Below are 18,144 nucleotides of genomic sequence, written 5' to 3' on the forward strand. Positions count from 1 at the left end.
GCTTCTCAGACTATTTTCAGTATTTTCTAGCTCCACAATCTGTTTCTCCAGGAAATGAGTTGCCAATCCAGTCCAGGATTGCAAACAAAACCCAGGGAAGACTGGCTGAACTAAGGCTGCTGTCCAACTGTGGAGTGGAGGCAACAGGAAAAGAGATGAGGAGGCAGAAGTGGGGACAGGGAGTTTGAGGGAAGGATGCATCAAGATCTAATTTGAGGGGAAAAAAAAGATCTACTTTGACTGCTATACTTGCAAATTCAATCAAGACACCCTTGGGGCACCCAGCAAGGACAAAATGTTGTTTATTGAATTCGTTTTGGAAACAGACGACATGAAAGGTTTCTGTGAGCTCACTCGAAGAGTCATGATTGCTTCCTGTCATCAAATGTCAACCATAGGAAAATCCTAGCATAAATAATGAAAACGAATCTAGGAGAGAAAAAGTGGTTAAAAACACCTCAGCTATCACTCTTCCAATAGCCCTCTGATAGCTAACATGATCATAAACATCAATAAAATTTTTATAGGTAAGGTCTATTTACTGCACAAATATCAAGTGTGTACATCGATGGTAAAGTTGTAAACTGGATAACAGTCATCAGCAATTAAGTATACTGGGTCTGACACCCCCATTCTCATTTTAAGAGCTTATATATTTAATTGATGACTGCTCTCCTCATCAGGGACATTTAAGACATGGAAAAGGCATTTATATACACACGCACGCATGCACATGTGATTAACCTTACAAACTGAAAAAGTAAGCCCAAGCATGATTAATTAATTTGCCTGGATCAATAAATACTAGTCTCAAATGTTAAGTGTACTAATAAGGACAGAAGCTATCAGTTACATAAATCATCATGTTGCTACCTACTGATGTTCCATTTGCTAATGCATGTTAGTCAGTCTGTAGACTTTATCCAACACATACACAGAGATGATTTTTTTTTGTTTGAAATTCTCAGCCGATCAGCAGATCTCTTTTGGACATTTCTCTCCCATCATTCTTAGAATGAAAATGAAATAACTCTTAAATTTCTAAATTCCCAGCCATCAAGAGCACAATTCTGATCATATTTCAAATCTTCAGCCAGAAGGGAAATGCCATCAAGAGTTAAATGAGAAGGTCTCATCCCCATGGCAGCTTAGACTGATCTTCACCTTCTCCCAGCACCCTCTTGCCATATTGGAAGCCAAGGTGGCTCATCTCTTTGAGATTTCATAAACATCAACAGGAAGGGTCAGAGGAGGAGCCTTGTCTTTTTTCCTGGAGCTGTTATCAGTGAGACAGACAACTACAAAGAGGAGGATAGGAATTCAAGGTGGATAAAAGCCCCCAGACCTGGAGGGAGCAGTAGAAGGATGCAGCACCGTGCCATGGCCTGCAGCCCCCAAGTGCTTCACGTGTTAGAAATTCCGGGCATTTCTTTAACCACAGGGAATAAACATCCTTCCAAAAGGTCCTGCCTACATCTCCCCTCTCTCCCCGCGTTGTAAAGCATAGAAACATTCCATTTTCCATGCTTCCTGGAAGAACCCTCTGCCCATGAGGCAAACTGGGTCTCCCCACCCCAATGCAGCTTTTTCCAGAAACCACGAAATTCGCAAATTTACACAGGCCACTGTGGATTCAAGTCCAGCTGCTTCTAGAGCTCTGTGACATAAGAGCTCTGTGCACCATAGATCTCTTTATCCTGAACCACTTCCAGTCTCTTTTCCCAGGAGCTCTGCTTGTGATTTTAGTGTGAAGACTCACCCCAATGGAAATGAACAGTGCAAGATCCCACGTGCAAAATTTGCAAACTTTTTTTTTGAAACAACACACATTTTAAAAATTCAAGTCAAATCCAGGTACAGGCTAGTTGGTTGGTATCAGTTGGCCCCTCACACCCACCATAGGAAAGCATGATAAGAAAGTCCGTTTCTGAAATGAGAGAGACAAGAGGCATCTGGGGGTGAGTTCCTTGAGCTTGAGAGGAAGCCGAAGAGGGAAATGCTGAGTCTCAATAAAAGACAGGGCAGCTCCAGCCTCACAGCCCCTCTGGGTCAAAAGCCAAAGGCCTCTGTGCAAGCAGCACATAGGATATGGATGTAGGTGAGGACAGATCCTTACCCACCAGAGGGGTAACTTTCCCAGCAATTCTGAAACTAAAATAAGGCAGGCACATTCCCAGAGCCCTGCTGAGTAGGGGCTGCAGGCTATTTTCACTCTACACAAAATGGGGGAGAGGAGTTCCCTCTTCACTAATTTTTCACTCATAACCCACCACATCACAAGGAACCTAAAGGGGAACTCCAAAGGCCAACACATGCTTGGTGGTTGTACGTGTGGTCCTGACAACCTCCTGCTCCAGAAATGCCAGAAGTATTGGATATGTCATTGGGAACATTAGGCAGTCCAACATGGGAGGAGGAAAGGCCCAGAGATGAGGATCTGAGTCAGGCTGGCAAGGCTGGAGTCAGAAAGTGACCATTAGGCAATTGGTCACTACAATTGGTGGCTACAAAGAACAGGCCACAGTCACCAAAATGAACAGGTTTACAACAATGGTTTCCCCTTAAGGCATTTTGACCAGGACAGTACCCTAAAAGAAATAAGGCAGCATTGCATAAAGCAAGAGGCCCCTCAGTAATCCATGGAGATGGAGGTGTCCTCATCCTGGTTGCAAAACAGGAGGTGGAAAGGCCTGGGGGTGGCGACTCAGCTGAGGGAAGCACAGTTCAGCTCTGAGCCCTCCTGGCTGCCCCCGGCCCCCTCCTCCAGTCCGTCAGGGCTATCGGTGATGTTGGGCTCGCTGGAGCACTGCCGGTGGGGTGGGGGGAAGCTGGGTGGCAGGAGAAGGCACTTGTCCTCACTGCTAGCCTCCTCCCCCAGGCCTGAGTGCATCATGGTGGCCATGGCCAGCAGCTGGATGTCCGAGTGGGCATTGGCCACCGTGTGCCGCCGCACACTGCCACACTTCTCCAGGTAGGCTTCCCCCTCCTGCTCCGTCAGTGGGGTCAAGACCATCTCATTCAGTGGCCGGCTGACTGCGGTTATCGGGGAAGCATAGTTCAGGACAGTCACCTTGGGCCAGACCCTGGAGTGCCGCCTGGCTGCAAGAGAAGAATCAGCAAAGACTGTTATTGGGGAGAGGGTACTGGTGCTCAAAAGCTCCTAATCCAAATGGGGGAAAAGACAAGGTGGTGGCTCAACCTTTAGGAGCAGCTCTTAGGTGCAGCCCTGCTACAATGCAAGGGAGGAATTTGGTGATACCTAAATGTTTCTCTTACAACTTTACCTGTTTATGCCAGATCCTGCCCATAACCAACCCTACCCCACATATTAGGTGGTCACCAACAGACTTTCCTTGACAGATAAGGGTCAAGGGAATCTGGTGTGTTTCTCAGCTGCTGCCTGAGCTTCAGCGGATTTGCCCTAAAATTCCCTTTCAAACAATGTCCCCTGAGGACCCCGGCATGGGATGGCCAGCTTCCAAAGGAAGCACCTGGCTTCTAGAGGAAGAGATAACTGGGGAGTTACCTCAGTTGTCAAACCCAAGGTAGCAGGACTGTCTTGCAAATCATAGGGAACCAGGGCTGTCAATGACCCTCATCTCCCGCCAGGTCAAGGGTCTCAGACCTACGTTCTGTTCAAGTCAATTCTCCTGGACTCAGTCTTTAGCATCACCAAAGAACAGGCTAGGTTCCATGGACACCCCAAGGAGGCAGACACGGGAAGACTGGGTACTAATTATAAAACTGCTGCTTTTTGGTTTTGAGACAGTTTGGCTCTTGTTACCCAGACTGGAGTGCAATGGTGTCATCTCAGCTCACTGCAACTTCCGCTTCCCAGGTTCAAGTGATTCTCCCGCCTCAGCCTCCCGAGTTGCTGGGACTACAGGCGCCCACCACCATACCCAGCTAATTTTTGTATTTTTACTAGAGATGGGGTTTCACTATGTTGGCTAGAGTGATCCTGGACTCCTGACCTCAGGTGATCCACCCGCCTCAGCCTCCCAAAGTGCTGGGATTAAAGGTGTGAGCCACCACGCCCAGCCTACACTGCTGCTTTTGAATTCTCATCATGTTCCAGAAACTGCTAAACCTAGACATTTTATCCTTTGAATCCTCCCCAAAACTGAACCTAATTCATGGTCTAGTATCAGCTTCCACTTTCCAGATGAGAAAACTTGAGTCTCAGAGAGGACGTAGCTTCCCCAAGGTCATATAGATAGAAGGTAGTTTAAGCTGGGACTCAAACAAGGTCGGTCTCTCTCCAGACCCTTGCTCTTCTAGCTGCCCATCCAAGGCCCAGAGATAACTAGGGTAGGTGAAATACCTCAAGGGAAGGACAAGCCAAGTGGAGGTGCTTCGAGGGCTGGAAAAAGCATGCCCATCTGGAGATAGGAAACTTGCCAGGAGGATGTACACGGGAGATGGACCTTTAGGATGGCAGAACTCCCAGCAGCGGGGAAGGGGTGACAGAGTTCTGAGCAATGGCAGCAGCCTGAGAGAGCTGCTGAGACAGGTGCACCATCAGGTCACAGTCTGGCTGGAACAGAGTCCAGGAGACAGTAGAGAGGTGCCCGGGCAGGCAGATGGAAGCACTTGTAGTACATCAGCCAGGTCACAGCAGAGCTGCGGGGACACAGTTAACATCGAAGGTCACAGGGCAGGATGGGCTGTGCTCAGGAAGCTTCCTTGGGCAGAAGTGTGGCAGAATGGGCTGGAGCCAGCAAGGCCAGCAGCGAGGAAAGCCAGGGAGAAGGTTCGGGTATTATGTTCTATAATAAATATGGATTGCATGTGAAAAAAGGTAATGCTAACATCAGAGTCAAAGTGAGAGGTGATGAGGAAAGGAAGTAGAGTTGTGGTGATATGGGTAAAGTGAGGATGACCGCTGGAGACACCACAGAGATACTACAGAACCCCACAACTAAGCGATCCTGGGAGCGGGGCAGGGAGGAGGAGCTGTGGGACGGAAGGAGGGAACAGCAGACTTGGGGGAGGGGCGAGGGATGGGGAAGATGCAGAGGAGGCAGCTCGTGAGACCCAGTGCCGGGGCCTGGCCACATCGCATCTGAGATGCTGAAGGGGCAACCTCCACGGGCAGACAGACATGCAGTTTTGAGCTGGGAAAAGAAATTTCTATCTAAAGACAGAAATTTGGTCATTTTCAAATAATATTTAAGGACAGTGAGAAATGTTGATAATATTTGGTAACAAAAGCAGAATATAAACAACAGTATTATATGCATTTTATCCCTTTTTAAGCCAAACTGGGGTTATACTGGGTGCTATATTCACCCACCACACTTATGTATAAAAACTGGGAAAGGCTACATCAATTATCATCTCTGGGTAAAGGTATTACCCAGTGATTTTTAAAATTTCTTTATCTTTTCATTGATATGTCTTTAAAATTTTCATTCCATATGTGGGCATTTCTTTTACGACAAGAAGAAAACATTTTAGGATATGAAAATCAAAGTCCTCTGGAAATTAGTAATGGCTGGGGCCCTCCGAGTGAACGTGACCTCTCTGAAAATGAAGATGGGGTAAAGGACTAAATTATTCTCGTGTGTGCACCTGTGCTGGGTGGATAAAATGAGAGGAGCTAACAGCACTACTTTCAGAGGGGCTAAAGTATTAACAGCTAACACACAGGATAGCACTTCAGAGCGTTGGGTGCTGATCTGAGCGTCTTGTATCTATGAACTAATTATCAACCTAATGAAGTGGGTACTGTTATCACCACTGTCACTTTACAGATGGGGAAATTAAAGCACGGAAGAGGTTACATAACTTGTTCCACATTACAAAGAAGAGGCAGAGCTGGGACTGGAGCACAGATGGCAGCCTCCAAAAACCAGGTGAGCCTCATTGCCTTTCCAGAAGGAAGGAAACCCAAGGGTGGGTCAGAGAGGCAGGAGAAGAACCAAAACACTCAGGTAACCAAAGCCTGGGGAGTAGAGTCCCAAGAGAGGAAGCAAATCTGACAGCAACACCCCAGCTCCCAGGGCCTCTGCTCTCCCACCTTCACACAGGCTGCGCCAGGGCAGAAACCTGCACAGAGTTTGAAATAGAATAAGCACCATGACAAGGCGGGGTCCCTTGGTCCCAGAGAAGTCCCCTAACCCATGCTCCTCTCAAGGCAGTGCTGCTTCCTCTGCCACCTAGGCCCGGTATCATGTTAGGAGCTGGATGGCTCTGGACCTGAGAGAGGCGGAGGCATGGGACAGTCCAGCCACTGCAGCTGGTCTGGCCTGGGAGAGAGTGAATTTGAAGGCACGGCCATGGGAGAAACACAGCTTCAGAGGGCTGGGGGATGGGTGGGTTCTGTTCTGGGCCTCTTCTTTTCAGCCTCCCTTTCTGCCAGAGCACACCTCTCCCCAGCTTCCCATTCACACACCCAATTTCACCTGTCCCTGCCTTCCACAGTGCCCATATCTCTGACACCCTGAAGACCCAAGAGAACGGTGTTCCCTCTGCCATCCAGGCAGGACAATGCAGTGGGGAGAAAGGGAGCGGGGCCGATGGTATCAGTATTCCCACCACACTTGGACAGGAGGGGGAACACCCCACTTTCCAAGAGGAAAGCAAACCATGCTGTTCACAGACTGGCCGTGGGGACATGTGGCTCATGCTGCTCTAGTTTACTCTCTGCTCTTGCAGTGGATCTGGAGGGCCCTAGACACGTGTGTCAGCCACTTCCAGACCCATGCTCCCGGAAGGAGATCACAGCAAGACCTGCCCACATCCATGTGCAAAGCTCACAGCAGCTCCTGTCATCAGACTGTTGTGTGTGTGTATAAATAATGAAGATAATAAAATTCTAACCCTTTGGACTAAATCTTGAGTCTACTGGCTCAGAAGCCCAAGGGGCCTATTTGGTGGTAACAACAATTTTTCAAAATTAAAGGATAATACGTAGAATTTAGAGTGTACAGTGTGTTCCCACCCAGGATCTCGCTGTTTAGTCCCAATCTCCCTCCAAAACAGAGTTGTTCTCAGTATGCCCACTGCACAGATGAGGAAGACTGAGGATCAGCCCCAGTTCTCTTAGGTTCCAGATGGCAGCGCCCAAACTTTCCCCACTACATGCTGCTGTGTCTCAGGGGACTGCTGCTGCCCTCAGAAGACGTGTCCCTGGAAGCGGGCCCCCCCCCACTAAAGTCAAGTAACAGCAAACACTGCCCCCCAGCAGGTGCTAGACAAGTAGCTGACACTGGCTCCCCTCTTTGGAGATAAGAGACAAAACTCCAAGGAGCAACCAAGAAGAAAGCATCTACGCCAGGCACTGGCAGCAGTTCTTTGTGAAGCATGGACGCTCCTACTCTCCAAGTTACACATTTCTAAAATGTTCCCACATTCTTATAACCTGCATTACTTTTATGATCTCCAAAATCAATAACTATAAAACAGAAGCACCAGAAGAGTTCAAAGCAGCAAGGATCCCACTGAAAAACTGTCCTTAAAAAAAAACGCCCTTGAGAACAATTCATTTCTCTCTCACTGCTGATAGAAGTACACACTTTAGATTGCTGTTGGGAAACCCATGTTGAGACCTGAACCCTACAGCCAGCCTAGCAGGAGATGGGAAAAGACCTATCTGGGGAGCATTTGCTGCATGCAGATGTCTGGGCTCCTGAGACGGGGTACCCACCTGCCAGGAGGGGTTTGTGCAAAGGGTAGGGCAAAAGAGGCAGATAGTAGCAACATTATTTCTATTGTTGCTAGAGATTTCGATAATTTTTTTTGTTTGAGACGGAGTCTCACTCTGTCGCCCAGGCTGGAGTGCAGTGGCGCGATCTCAGCTCACTGCAAGCGCCACCTACTGGGTTCACACCATTCTCCTGCCTTAGCCTCTCGAGTAGCTGGGATTACAGGCGCCCACCACCACGCCCGCCTAATTTTTTGTATTTTTCGTAGAGACGGGGTTTCACCGTGTTAGCCAGGATGGTCTCCATCTCCTGACCTCGTGATCTGCCTGCCTCGGCCTCCCAAAGTGCTGGGATTACAGGCATGAGCCACCGCGCCCGGCCTCGATAATGCTTTATAAGAGTATGGGGGACTCCTCTCTTTGGGGAAGGGGTATCTGGAAAGATACAGTATTAATGTTAGATTTTACAACATGGCTGAAACTTGGAAGAAAGGCTGGGACCAGAGAGGACAGAGGGTAAATCAAGGGAACGGGAAATCTACTTGCATGGCAGACACATGCAGCATCTTTGGAAGAAATGAGAATTTATCTGATGATTTCCGCAGGTCCCAACCCACTGGGATGAGCCAGGGAAAGGTGTCTCCAATGGTCCTTGGAGGGCCCAGGCAGCAAACAGACAAGAGAAGCCCCTCTGGCTGCTCACGGGTCAAGAGCTGGAGCCAGAGTGAGGGGGGCTGCCCTGGACGAGGAGACCCCAACACCAGCTGTCCCCACCTTCAACAAACACTACTTCCTGTGCACGCAAAATGCTGCACTAGCTACAGAGAAGAACATAAATCTGATGTGGGGCCCCCAACAGGGGCTTGAGCCCAGCACACTTGTGTACCTCCATGCATGTATGTTCACATGTCAGGGGAAAGAGTTCTTAGGAGCAACTATTTACTGAGCATCTACGGTATGTATCAGAAAGGATGTGCTCCACTGATGGCTTCTAACCGCTTTGCAGAAGAACCTGAAGTTGAGATGTGAAATAACTACAGTCACAGTTAGTGATGAAACCAGGACTCAAACCCAGAGCGGACAGCACAGGCCCAGCTCATGACCCCCACACACAAATAACTGTCAGAACAGGTCGGTGTGGCAAATGTCAGGTCGGAGATACAGATGACAGCACCCTGGAAATTCAGAGGAGAAGGAAGAGAAGTCACAAAGTCTATTTCAGATGGGCTGTGCTTCTCTAGGCTTGACTTACAGACTGAACCACTCACTCACAGGAGAGGTCTGTGCCAGGTCCTGGGATACAAAATCCCTGCTCTCAACGAGCAAGCTCAGTGTAAGGGAGAGGCTGAGAAACAGAACATGGCAATACAGCCACGTTCTGGCAAGGCCAAGGATGTGGTCTGGGATCCAGGGGAGGGACTGGGGAGGTACACATAACCTCCCCGGAGAGCGATTTCACAGGGGCCAGGCTGCCTTTAGCTGGGGTCCATAACATAGCAGGCAGCTCTACCTGGCCCCTCCCTGAGACAGGACAGCTTCTTCCTCCTGCTGGCCCTGAATAGAAGGACAGGGCCTCTGTGCTCAGCCTTCTGTGGCTCAGAAGTTGCTCCAGGCCACACAGCTGAGCCCCAGCTCTTGTGGTTTCCAAGGCCCTGCTCTCTCCACAGTTGCCTCAGCCTCTCTCTCCCTGCTGATGACTCACTAGAGAGGCTACAGCTCTTCCTTCTGCTTTCTGGGTGGAATGTTTTCATTCCCAAGATTGGGTGTGGGCAGAGCCAGGACCAAAGGGACCACAAGGCTGTGTTGAGTCCCCCGAGCAGACAGCGTTTCCTTGCTAAGTTCCCGCCAGACTCCAGAGCCAAGCCTCAGACAAGTGCGTCAGCTGTGTCCCCACTGGGAGGTCAGGCCTGCTGGGCCCCTTGGGAGGCCTTAAAACCGAACGCCATGCCCACGACTGGCAGACAGCGACTGACACTCTTGCTTCTTGTTCTCCTCCCCAACCTCTTCCTTCTTTGCCCCCGGGAAGGCAGGACCCTGTCACCCAGGGAAGGGAATATCCCACTAAGGGACTGATTACCCTGTGGGTACCCCCTGGGGCTCCAAGCCAGCCCTTCCCTTGCAGTGGTGCCCTTTTAGCAGGAACAGGGCTGGGTCCTGCCATTTCAGCTGGCATCTCCAGGCCACCTCTGCCGCCTCCTCTTCCCTTTCACACGGGGTGAGGCCAAGGGGAGCCTTTATTCCCTCCTCACTCACCAGGAGCCCTGCTGAGCACTGGCATTCATCCACGGCACCGGAGCCAGCAAGAGCACCTCCTTTCAAACCCCCAGAGAGAAGCAAAGCCTGGAGAAGGCCGTCGTCGGGCCCTTTGTTGGGGACTTGGTTCCCAGGCTTTTGATCTCCCAGGCTCCCTGGCCAGGCCCCACCGGAGCGACCGCCATAATACGGCCATTGTGACCCCAGCACACCAAGCCCGTGGTCGGCGTCCCTCTCCAGGCTGGCACCTGAAAGCCGTGAATGCCGGCTTGTCACGCAGAGAAGTTACAGTATCCTGAAGGAGAAGGGCCCTCCCGCGGGAGATACAATGGACGGAGGCCTGTGGGAAACCAGCGCCTTTGTGTAGGAGAAGTCGAGCGTGCTGCTGAGTGTACACGCTGGGAGGGCCCTGCAAACAGCAGGCAAACAGCCTGGAGACTTCGGGGACTTGAAAGGTGGGGCAAGGGCCAGCCTCTGAGGAGTCGGCCTTTTACAAAGTTTCACTACCCTCCTCCTCCTCCCTCACCAACTCCCACTGCTGCAGAAAAGTAGCTGCTTTGGAGAGGGGAGCACATTCTCTCACTCCCATCATGGGCCTCTGACCCAGGGGTGAGGCCGGGCTGGCAGGAAGGGAGACCACCCGAGAATCCTCGTGCAGTCAAACACGCACGGGCGCGTGGGTGCAGTGCGGAGTCCCGGGAATAAACCGCTTCTCTGGCTCTAGTCACCTGCCCTGCAGGTGACCTTAAGACTGAAAGCCCAACAGTACCTTGGAGGATGGAATGAGTAACATGCCAAAACCCTAGTCAGTAATCCAGTTTGAGTGGCGGCTTCTTCGGGGATGGCTGGCCCCTGCTGCCTGCGACCACGCCTACCTGTGACCACGCCCACCTGCGACCACGCCTACCCATCCTCCCGCCCAAGTGAGCCGCGGCAAAGCCCTCCCATAGGTTAAGGGGTTTTTCACTTCCAGCCTGACTCCTTAGTTTTTACTTCAGCCAGCCATCTCAACACTCCCCTCCCACAGGCAAAATAAACCTTTTACTAAGGGGCAGACGGAGGACCCCAGAGTCCTCTCTTTATCTGGAAAGCCATGTCCTCAGTCAGGATGGACACCGCTGTGACCACTTTAGCTTCTCAGTATCCAGAGACATGGGCTGAAATGTCTGGCTTAGGATCCCTCTTGGGCTGAGGAACACCTCCTGAGCTGTCCCTTAATAAAGTCACCTCCTCAAAGTTGGCAGCGGGCGGTGGGGGTGGAGGTGATGATAGCGCACGTGGGGCAGCTGATAAAGTATCCGCAACAGCATCCACAACTCCAGGCTTTGTAATCCTGGCTCCACGTGACCTTAATCCTCACTTGCTTCCCCTGTAAACCTGGAAACAGCAGTGTCTGCTCCATGGCCCAGCATCCAGCGCCCCCAGCACCATGCCCAGGACGAGGGCTGTGTCCAGTAGCTCCCTTGCCATCAGCTTCCTTGCAACTCTGAAGCCCTTTCAGTTCCTCTAACACTCCTTCCTCTTGCTCATCACCTGTCCTCCAAACCCCCCCAAGGTCCTCCCCTTATAGTCATCCCTCTCTGTTTACTCAGCTAACTCATATTCATCCTGCAGGTCCCATCACAGACATCATCACTTCCTCCAGGTAGTCTTCCCTGATTCCCTAGTCAAGGTGAAGTCCGCGTGCCCTGGGTTCGTGGCCCCTGTACTTGCCCCCTGAGAACAAGTGTACACTGATGAGACACTGCCTTGTTTGTGACTTCTACCCTAGGCTGTGTGTGCTGGAGGGCAGGAATGGGTTGGCTTCATTCACAGATATGTCTATAGCACCTCCCAGAGTGCCAGGACAGGGTCTTAGTACACATTTGCTGAAATAATTTAAAATTAGGCAAAAGAGGGTCACGTCCTTCCCTCCCTGCCCCTACTGTGACAACTCACCAGAGGCAGGGACTGTCCTAGGTACAAGAATAAAACCTCAAATCTTTAATTTGGCAAAAATGTGCATTATTCTTATTTTAGTTGGAAAGCTAAAGCTATCCCCTCTTAGAGTGAATCCTCACTGAACAAGCTTCCCAATCGACTCTTGTTCCTGGGATAGGACACCAGAATAAGCCACCACAAAATATGCCTCTTGGGCATAAGGATTTATGAACTGAAGGCAGTTAAGAAGCAGATACAGGAAGCTCTCTGTCCTTCCTCTATTTGCTTAAAGGCGCTATAGAGATGTATAAAGACAAAAGGTATCCCATCCCACTTCTACCAGGGAGAGCAAAGGTTAACCACTGAAGACAATTTTAGACCCTTATCAGCCAGCAATGGCACCAGAGAAACCTACATGAACAAGCCTCACTAACCAGCCCTTATCTGCCATCTACTTCCCTTGCCACAAGCTGCCTCCCCGGACTCAAAGTTGTTTTTCTTTGCCTTGTCACTTCTCTAGAAATTTATTTTTTGTTGTTGAAGATGCTATATGAGCTGAAATTCAAAGCCACGTATTTAAGAACTACTATCTCCCTGGGTGTGACCCATGTATATATGAAACATATAATATTAATAAGCTTCTGTTTGTTTTTCTCCTATTAATGTGTTACAGGGGTCTGTTCCAACTAAGAGCTTAGGAGGGTTGGAAGAAAAACTGTTTTTCTTCCTCTACACTGGCATTAGGCCCAAACAATGGTGGCATTCCTGCCATGGCCCAGCTAGCTTGCTGACATCCTGACAGCTCCCTGGATGCCCCTGACCCCCAAAGTCGGTGAGCTGAGCCAGCAGGAACGTGGGCTCCAGGGAGACTGCAGCAACATGGCGCCCAGCTCAGAGTGGGGCTGCAGAAGGCTGTTTTCCTTTAGTGTCACTGAAACTGGCTCGTTCCAGCTCCTGGGAGGAATGAGTGAAGGAGGGAGGGAGGAGGGAGAAGAACCAGCAGGCAGCAGGCTGAGGCCAGCACCCTCCGATCTGTGGTGGCTGTGGTTAAGCTGGTGTCTCCAGAAAAACATGATCAGGGTGGTGAAAACGGCCAGCTGGCCCTGGCTCTTGCTGTGGTAAGAGGCCCAGGAAGGGGCAGGAACCTCACTGGAGGACACTCCTTTCTTTGAAGCTCAACTACTACAACTCCATTAAAGCGAGAAGAGGGGGTATCAGGCTCCCAATTTGAGTAATCCATTTCCGCCTCTGCATCTCTCTGTGGGTGCTGGCTCCCTTGGCCCCGAAGTACCGTTGCTGCCATCATCTAGCATTTTTTGAGTGCCTACAATATGCCAGGCACCATTCCTGGGGACAGAATAATGAATAAAACGTTTCTGCATTTCGAGGGTTTATATTTCAGACAATAACTGGGTTTATTATTATTATTATTAGAAGCCTTATCATACAGCTATTTCTACAAAGACTGGTCTGAGAGCTATTTTGTATTATAGAGATATTTGTACTGAACCCATCTAGACTGCAGTGTCACTGAGAGAAGGAAAAGATCTGATTCATCTCCAGATTTTCCAAGGTGCCTGGTACAGAGCCTGACACTCACTGATGCTAGGTTTACAGCCATCAAAAAACGGCCCCAACAGGATTTGTCCCCAAATCCAGGAGCCCCTTTCCTTGCCATGTGGTGGTACCTACAGAAACGGAGTGGGAGACAGCAGCTCGATAACATCTGGCCACGCATACAAGCTGGCCTGGCATTTCCAGTTGGTTTCAAAGGGAAATCCATCACAGTAGGTTTCTTTACTCACCCAGAGGAAGAGTGTAACAAAGCACAGTTTCTGGTATCAGATACAGAAAGATTAATGTCCTAGGCACACCAAAATGATCAAAGCCACTGATCAAAGATGTGGATCAGACAAGCACCACCACAAAGGCATAGTATCGGTCCTTGGGGAGGAATCATCAAGGGGTAGAGGTTACTGCAACCTCCAGAGGCCAGGAACGTGAGTGCTTAAGATGCAGAGATTTGCTCTGACCCACACAGGAAGCAAAAGGCTGGGCACATAATCAGTGCTCAGTTAAACAGTGCTGGTATCATGATCACCAGGCCTCTTGACAACTTGAGAGCTGCACTCCTTACCCAGCGTGTACGTGGGGCCTGAGAAGCTACGGTCCCCGCTGATGCCGAGGAAAGGAGAAACCACTTGCTTCACCAGCTCCTCCAGTTGCAAATAACTCTCACTTGGGCCTGTGGGCTCGTGAACACTCTGGAAAATGAACAACCAAGATACACAAAGGTCAGTGTTCACTGCCATGACCAGTAGGTTCTCATTCAACAAATCCTGATTGTCCTCTTCCAATGTACAAGTCTGTGTTGCTGGCAGGCAGCATCGCTGCAGTTAGAATGAAGGACACTGAGGCCTGAAGCCTTAGTCACTTGCCATGGGTCACTGCAATTAGAACTGTACATGGTTAGTACCACAGCAGCCTCTCCCATTGGGCCACCAATACAGTGTGGGTGTCCCACCTCCAAGGCTGAGATCCGACTGGTTTCAAGGACAATAATCTTACCCACATGCACTGGTTCATACACAGCACAGAGACATTTAACATATATAATGCACAGAGGTCTCCTGACAATGCAAAAAGGAAGGTCCTCTTATTATGCCCCTTCTATGGATGAAGAACTAAAGACCCAGAGAGCTTAAATACCTTGCCCAGAAAAACACAGCCAGTAAATGGCAAAAACCCTGGACTGGAACCCAGGCTATCTGGCTCTGATCCCCTCTTCTGCCACTTGCTAACAGGCTAGAAAAGAAGGGAAGAAAGAATATGGAAAAGTTCAGGGTGATAAGAGAAAAGGAGAATTCTTCTAGAGCCAGGAATAGTTTTAGCCCCAAATGAAGAGCCAGTTAAAAACCCCAGCATGACAGAAGTCCTCAAAGCTAAGCCCTGAGTAAAGAACAGTCAAAACCAGAAAGAAGCCAGTAACCAATGTTTTCTAGAAAACTGGCAGACTCCTAGGGAATTCAGTTTCTTGCTGGAAAGGACTCAAACATGCTGTCATGTTGAGGGGCTGCAAAGAAGCAAAGCCCACCTGGCAGAAGAAGGGACTGGCCAGGAAAGAAACAAGTCTCCGTGGGGCTGTGCCCAGCCCAAGGGGTTAACATGTCAAATTCTCGAAATGGAGTAGACTGTAAATAACTTTCACTTTCAAAGTAGACTCCACTCCAGTGCGGTGTTTCAGGGATTGAAGGGGAAACTGGTCAGGTAATGAGGCAGGAAGGGCTGACTCCTGCAGGCTGGTGATCCCAGGGGGAGATGTAAGCTGCCAAGGAAACAGGCTCTTCCTGGGCCCCTTTTTGGTACCATCACACTGAGATGGGTGTGGCAGGGGCTGGGGGAGAGAGGACACAGCTTCAGGAAATACAAGGAGGCTGAGGAGGGGGCTACGGTGCAGATTTGGAGGTAGAAACAGAGCCAGAAGAGATGCAGAGAAAATGAGTGGCTTCTCCCCCAAACCTTCCATACATGCAAAACAGGGAGGGACCACAGAAAAAGGAGAAGTGACAAAAAGTGGGAAGAAAATGGATAATGAACACGTGATTTGGAGCTGGATGGTTTTCTCCCAGAAAAGTCGCTGCTGAGAACTTGGCTTGTGCACAGCCCTCTAGGAAGGTGCTGTCCTCAGCCCCTGGCTTGGCTGCCAAACAGCTATGGAATTTGTGTGGTCCAGCGTAAAATGAAAACGCAGGGCCCCGTGTTCAAAACTCATTAAGAATGTCAAATGGTGATGGGAGAAAATAAAACAAGCTCAGGGTCCTCTGAGCACAGGCTGCACACTCTGCCTGGCTGGGACCCCTGAGAATGCACCATTCTGACGGTAGTGTCAGGACCTGTCTGCGTCAGCTGGGAGGGAACTGATCTTCGCACTGGTCTATATCTCTGACTGTGCCTCTCACTGGGGTGGTTTGAAGGCAGCGCACGTGGCCCACTGTAGGAGTATTTGTACATTTTGGGAAGGGTAGAGTGGGGTCAGGGACACTGTGGAAGAGCAACAGAAAAGACGGAGCTGAAGGCCTAATAAAGAGCTTCTTTCTCTGTAGTAGGCTCAGGTAGTTTTGAAAAAGATCAGCCCCAGGTCTCATGGCACTGTGGAAAGTGCAGGTCTAGGCAGATAATGGACAATTCTAAGTACTGAGACCCAAATTTCCTGTAGCAGATATGGCCCCAGGGCAGTGCCATCTGGAAGTTTCATTCAGATCCAGAGGCCACCGCCCCTGCTGCTCAAGATGGACTTGGGCCAGGGAAAGATCCGAGTTCTTCACAGTCATACCCCCAGCCCCAGGCTCTAGAGCTCCTGGTGAGGAAAAACATGGGCCAAAGGCACTGTTCCCAGGAAGCCCTCAGGGGAAGTGATGCCAGATGCCCTGCAGGAGAGTGGACGATCTTTAATGGTCTGTAGGGTGCCTGTGGGGCGTTTCTCAGTACCCCGGGAGACTGCAAAAGGAAGGCAGTAGTTGCCAAGAAAGGCTAAGTGGAGGTAGGAAGACAAGGGCTAAGGGATGGGGAGCAATCAAGCTCTGTTATCAATGAGTACAAGACCTTGAGAAAAGCCACCACCTTCTCTGAACCTCCATCTCAGCTGTGAGATGGGGAAAATAATGGTATAGACACAGGAGGAACTGCTTCCTTGCCTGACTTTCCAGAAATTCACCATGACGCCAGAGCTTCTCTGACTGTACTTCCCTCTGCCAAGAGAAGAAGCCCTGCATGATGGTCACCAACATGGGTGTGAGGCCAGGGACCCAGAGTCAGTCCTGCTCAAGCTTCTACTATATTCCATGGCCAGTGTTTAATTAATACCTATTATGTGTCAAAGACTGTGCTGGGTGCTGAGGGCTCAAGGGCAAGGAGAAAACATTGACCTGCCTTGATTAGAGAGGGGATTGAGGGGCCCGGAAAACAAAGTGTTCTGAGCAGGAGGAACATTGAGTACAAAGATCCCATGGCAGCCAGGAGAAGCCAAGAAGACCAGAGCAGTGGGGAAGTCAGGTTCCAGGCAGGGATGGAAGGGTGGGAGATGCTGAAGGCGAGGGTATAGACTTGGGCTGTTTTTCTAAGATCGATTGGAAACCACTGAAGAGTTTGAGGCCGTCCCATGGAGAGCAAATTGGGGTGGGGACCAGAGTGCATGAGGGCAGATTCTCCTGGGCAAGCAGTCTCACCTGTCTTTGGGGACTCAGGGCTATGATGACAGCTTTCTCATACGGTTGCAGGGCTACCTGGCCCAGGGCCCAGAATGTTGGAATGTGATAGGTGTCTTTCATTATAGACACAGGCCCTCCTGTTCCAGCAGTGACAGGTGAGAGCCTTCACCTGCAGGACTGGATCAATTCTCCTTCCCACAAAACCAAACAAACCACCACCACCCAAAACACAAAGGAATCGCTTCTCAGCTCTAAACTATTATAAACTGAAATGGGAAGATGGGAGCCCAACTTTCCGAATTTTCCTATCAGAATCCCAAAGGGCTCATTTTCAAGACTCCTTATTCAGGAAGCACGATCTAATTAAGGCTTCTCAGACCCGAGCCCCCCATGCATTTTTCTATCCCCCTCCTTCTCCATCTCTTCCATAAAAATACTTGTCCTGGCATTCCGGCCAATTACACCCACCCTCACCCTATTAGGCAACTCTTCCTCCTCTCTAATTATAGGAAAGGGGGAGAATGCCCAGAAGGATGGCCCAGCTTCAAGGACTGAAACATAACACCAGCTGGGGGATGTGGGGGTAGGATTGGGGCCCCAATGCCTGACATTCCATCACTGCTGTGAGGGCAGCAAGGGGTCACCACTAGCCTGATCAAGGATGAAGCCATCTTCCCTGAGGAAGGGCTCAGAGCTAATGCTGCAGCATCTGAACTTGTTACAGAGATGAAGAGGCATAGCAGTCACCTCTTGGGGGTGTCCCTAGCCAAAAACCCTACTCTTCGAGAATTGTGTGCCCCCACCCATAGCAATGAGTTTGCCAAGGCCATGTTTACACTGCTTGATCTTATTCAAGGGTCATGGCTGATCGGGCAAAGAGGAATCATCTAGCCCAAGCTGGACCAATTAAATTATTTCCTCTGGGGAGGAAGCATGGTGTGCATAATTCCAAATCTTACTGCCTCTTCCTCGCTGAGGGACCTCAGGCAAGCACACAAACTTACTAGGTTTCATTTTCCTCACTTCTAAAATGGGAATAACAACAATGCCTACTTCATACACTGATTGTCTGGATTATCTGATTAAGGAAACAACACACTTAAAGTCCTTGGCCTG

The 18,144-nt window shown here is 50.0% G+C and overlaps 2 protein-coding genes across 40 annotated transcripts in view; one reads left to right on the top strand and one right to left on the bottom strand.

Moving 5' to 3' along the window:
• Positions 1-18,144, top strand: part of COMMD9 (COMM domain containing 9) — a 1,186,740-nt gene that overhangs the window by 990,317 nt on the left and 178,279 nt on the right. Inside the window, exon 1 of one of the 34 annotated variants that reach the window (XM_050759506.1) lies at positions 4,989-4,992. The exons of 32 other annotated variants lie outside the window; for them this stretch is intronic. The gene's annotated coding sequence lies outside the window, so the exon portion shown is untranslated. Of the gene's footprint in view, positions 1-4,988; positions 4,993-13,029; positions 13,034-18,144 lie in introns of those variants that run through there. One more of the 34 variants, XM_050759466.1, reaches the window with a different exon arrangement.
• Positions 286-18,144, bottom strand: part of PRR5L (proline rich 5 like) — a 182,120-nt gene continuing 164,261 nt past the window's right edge. For all 6 annotated transcript variants that reach the window (XM_050759437.1, XM_050759438.1, XM_050759442.1 and 3 more), the window contains 2 exons: positions 13,959-14,085; positions 286-3,099 (listed from right to left, as the gene is read on the bottom strand). In XM_050759437.1, coding sequence (XP_050615394.1) covers positions 2,705-3,099; positions 13,959-14,085 — 522 coding nt within the window. In that variant the 3' untranslated portion in view covers positions 286-2,704. The remainder of the gene's footprint in view (positions 3,100-13,958; positions 14,086-18,144) is intronic.

The sequence above is a fragment of the Macaca thibetana genome, chromosome 14, assembly GCF_024542745.1.
Source record: "Macaca thibetana thibetana isolate TM-01 chromosome 14, ASM2454274v1, whole genome shotgun sequence".
In the NCBI taxonomy this organism is placed as follows: Eukaryota; Metazoa; Chordata; class Mammalia; order Primates; family Cercopithecidae; genus Macaca; species Macaca thibetana.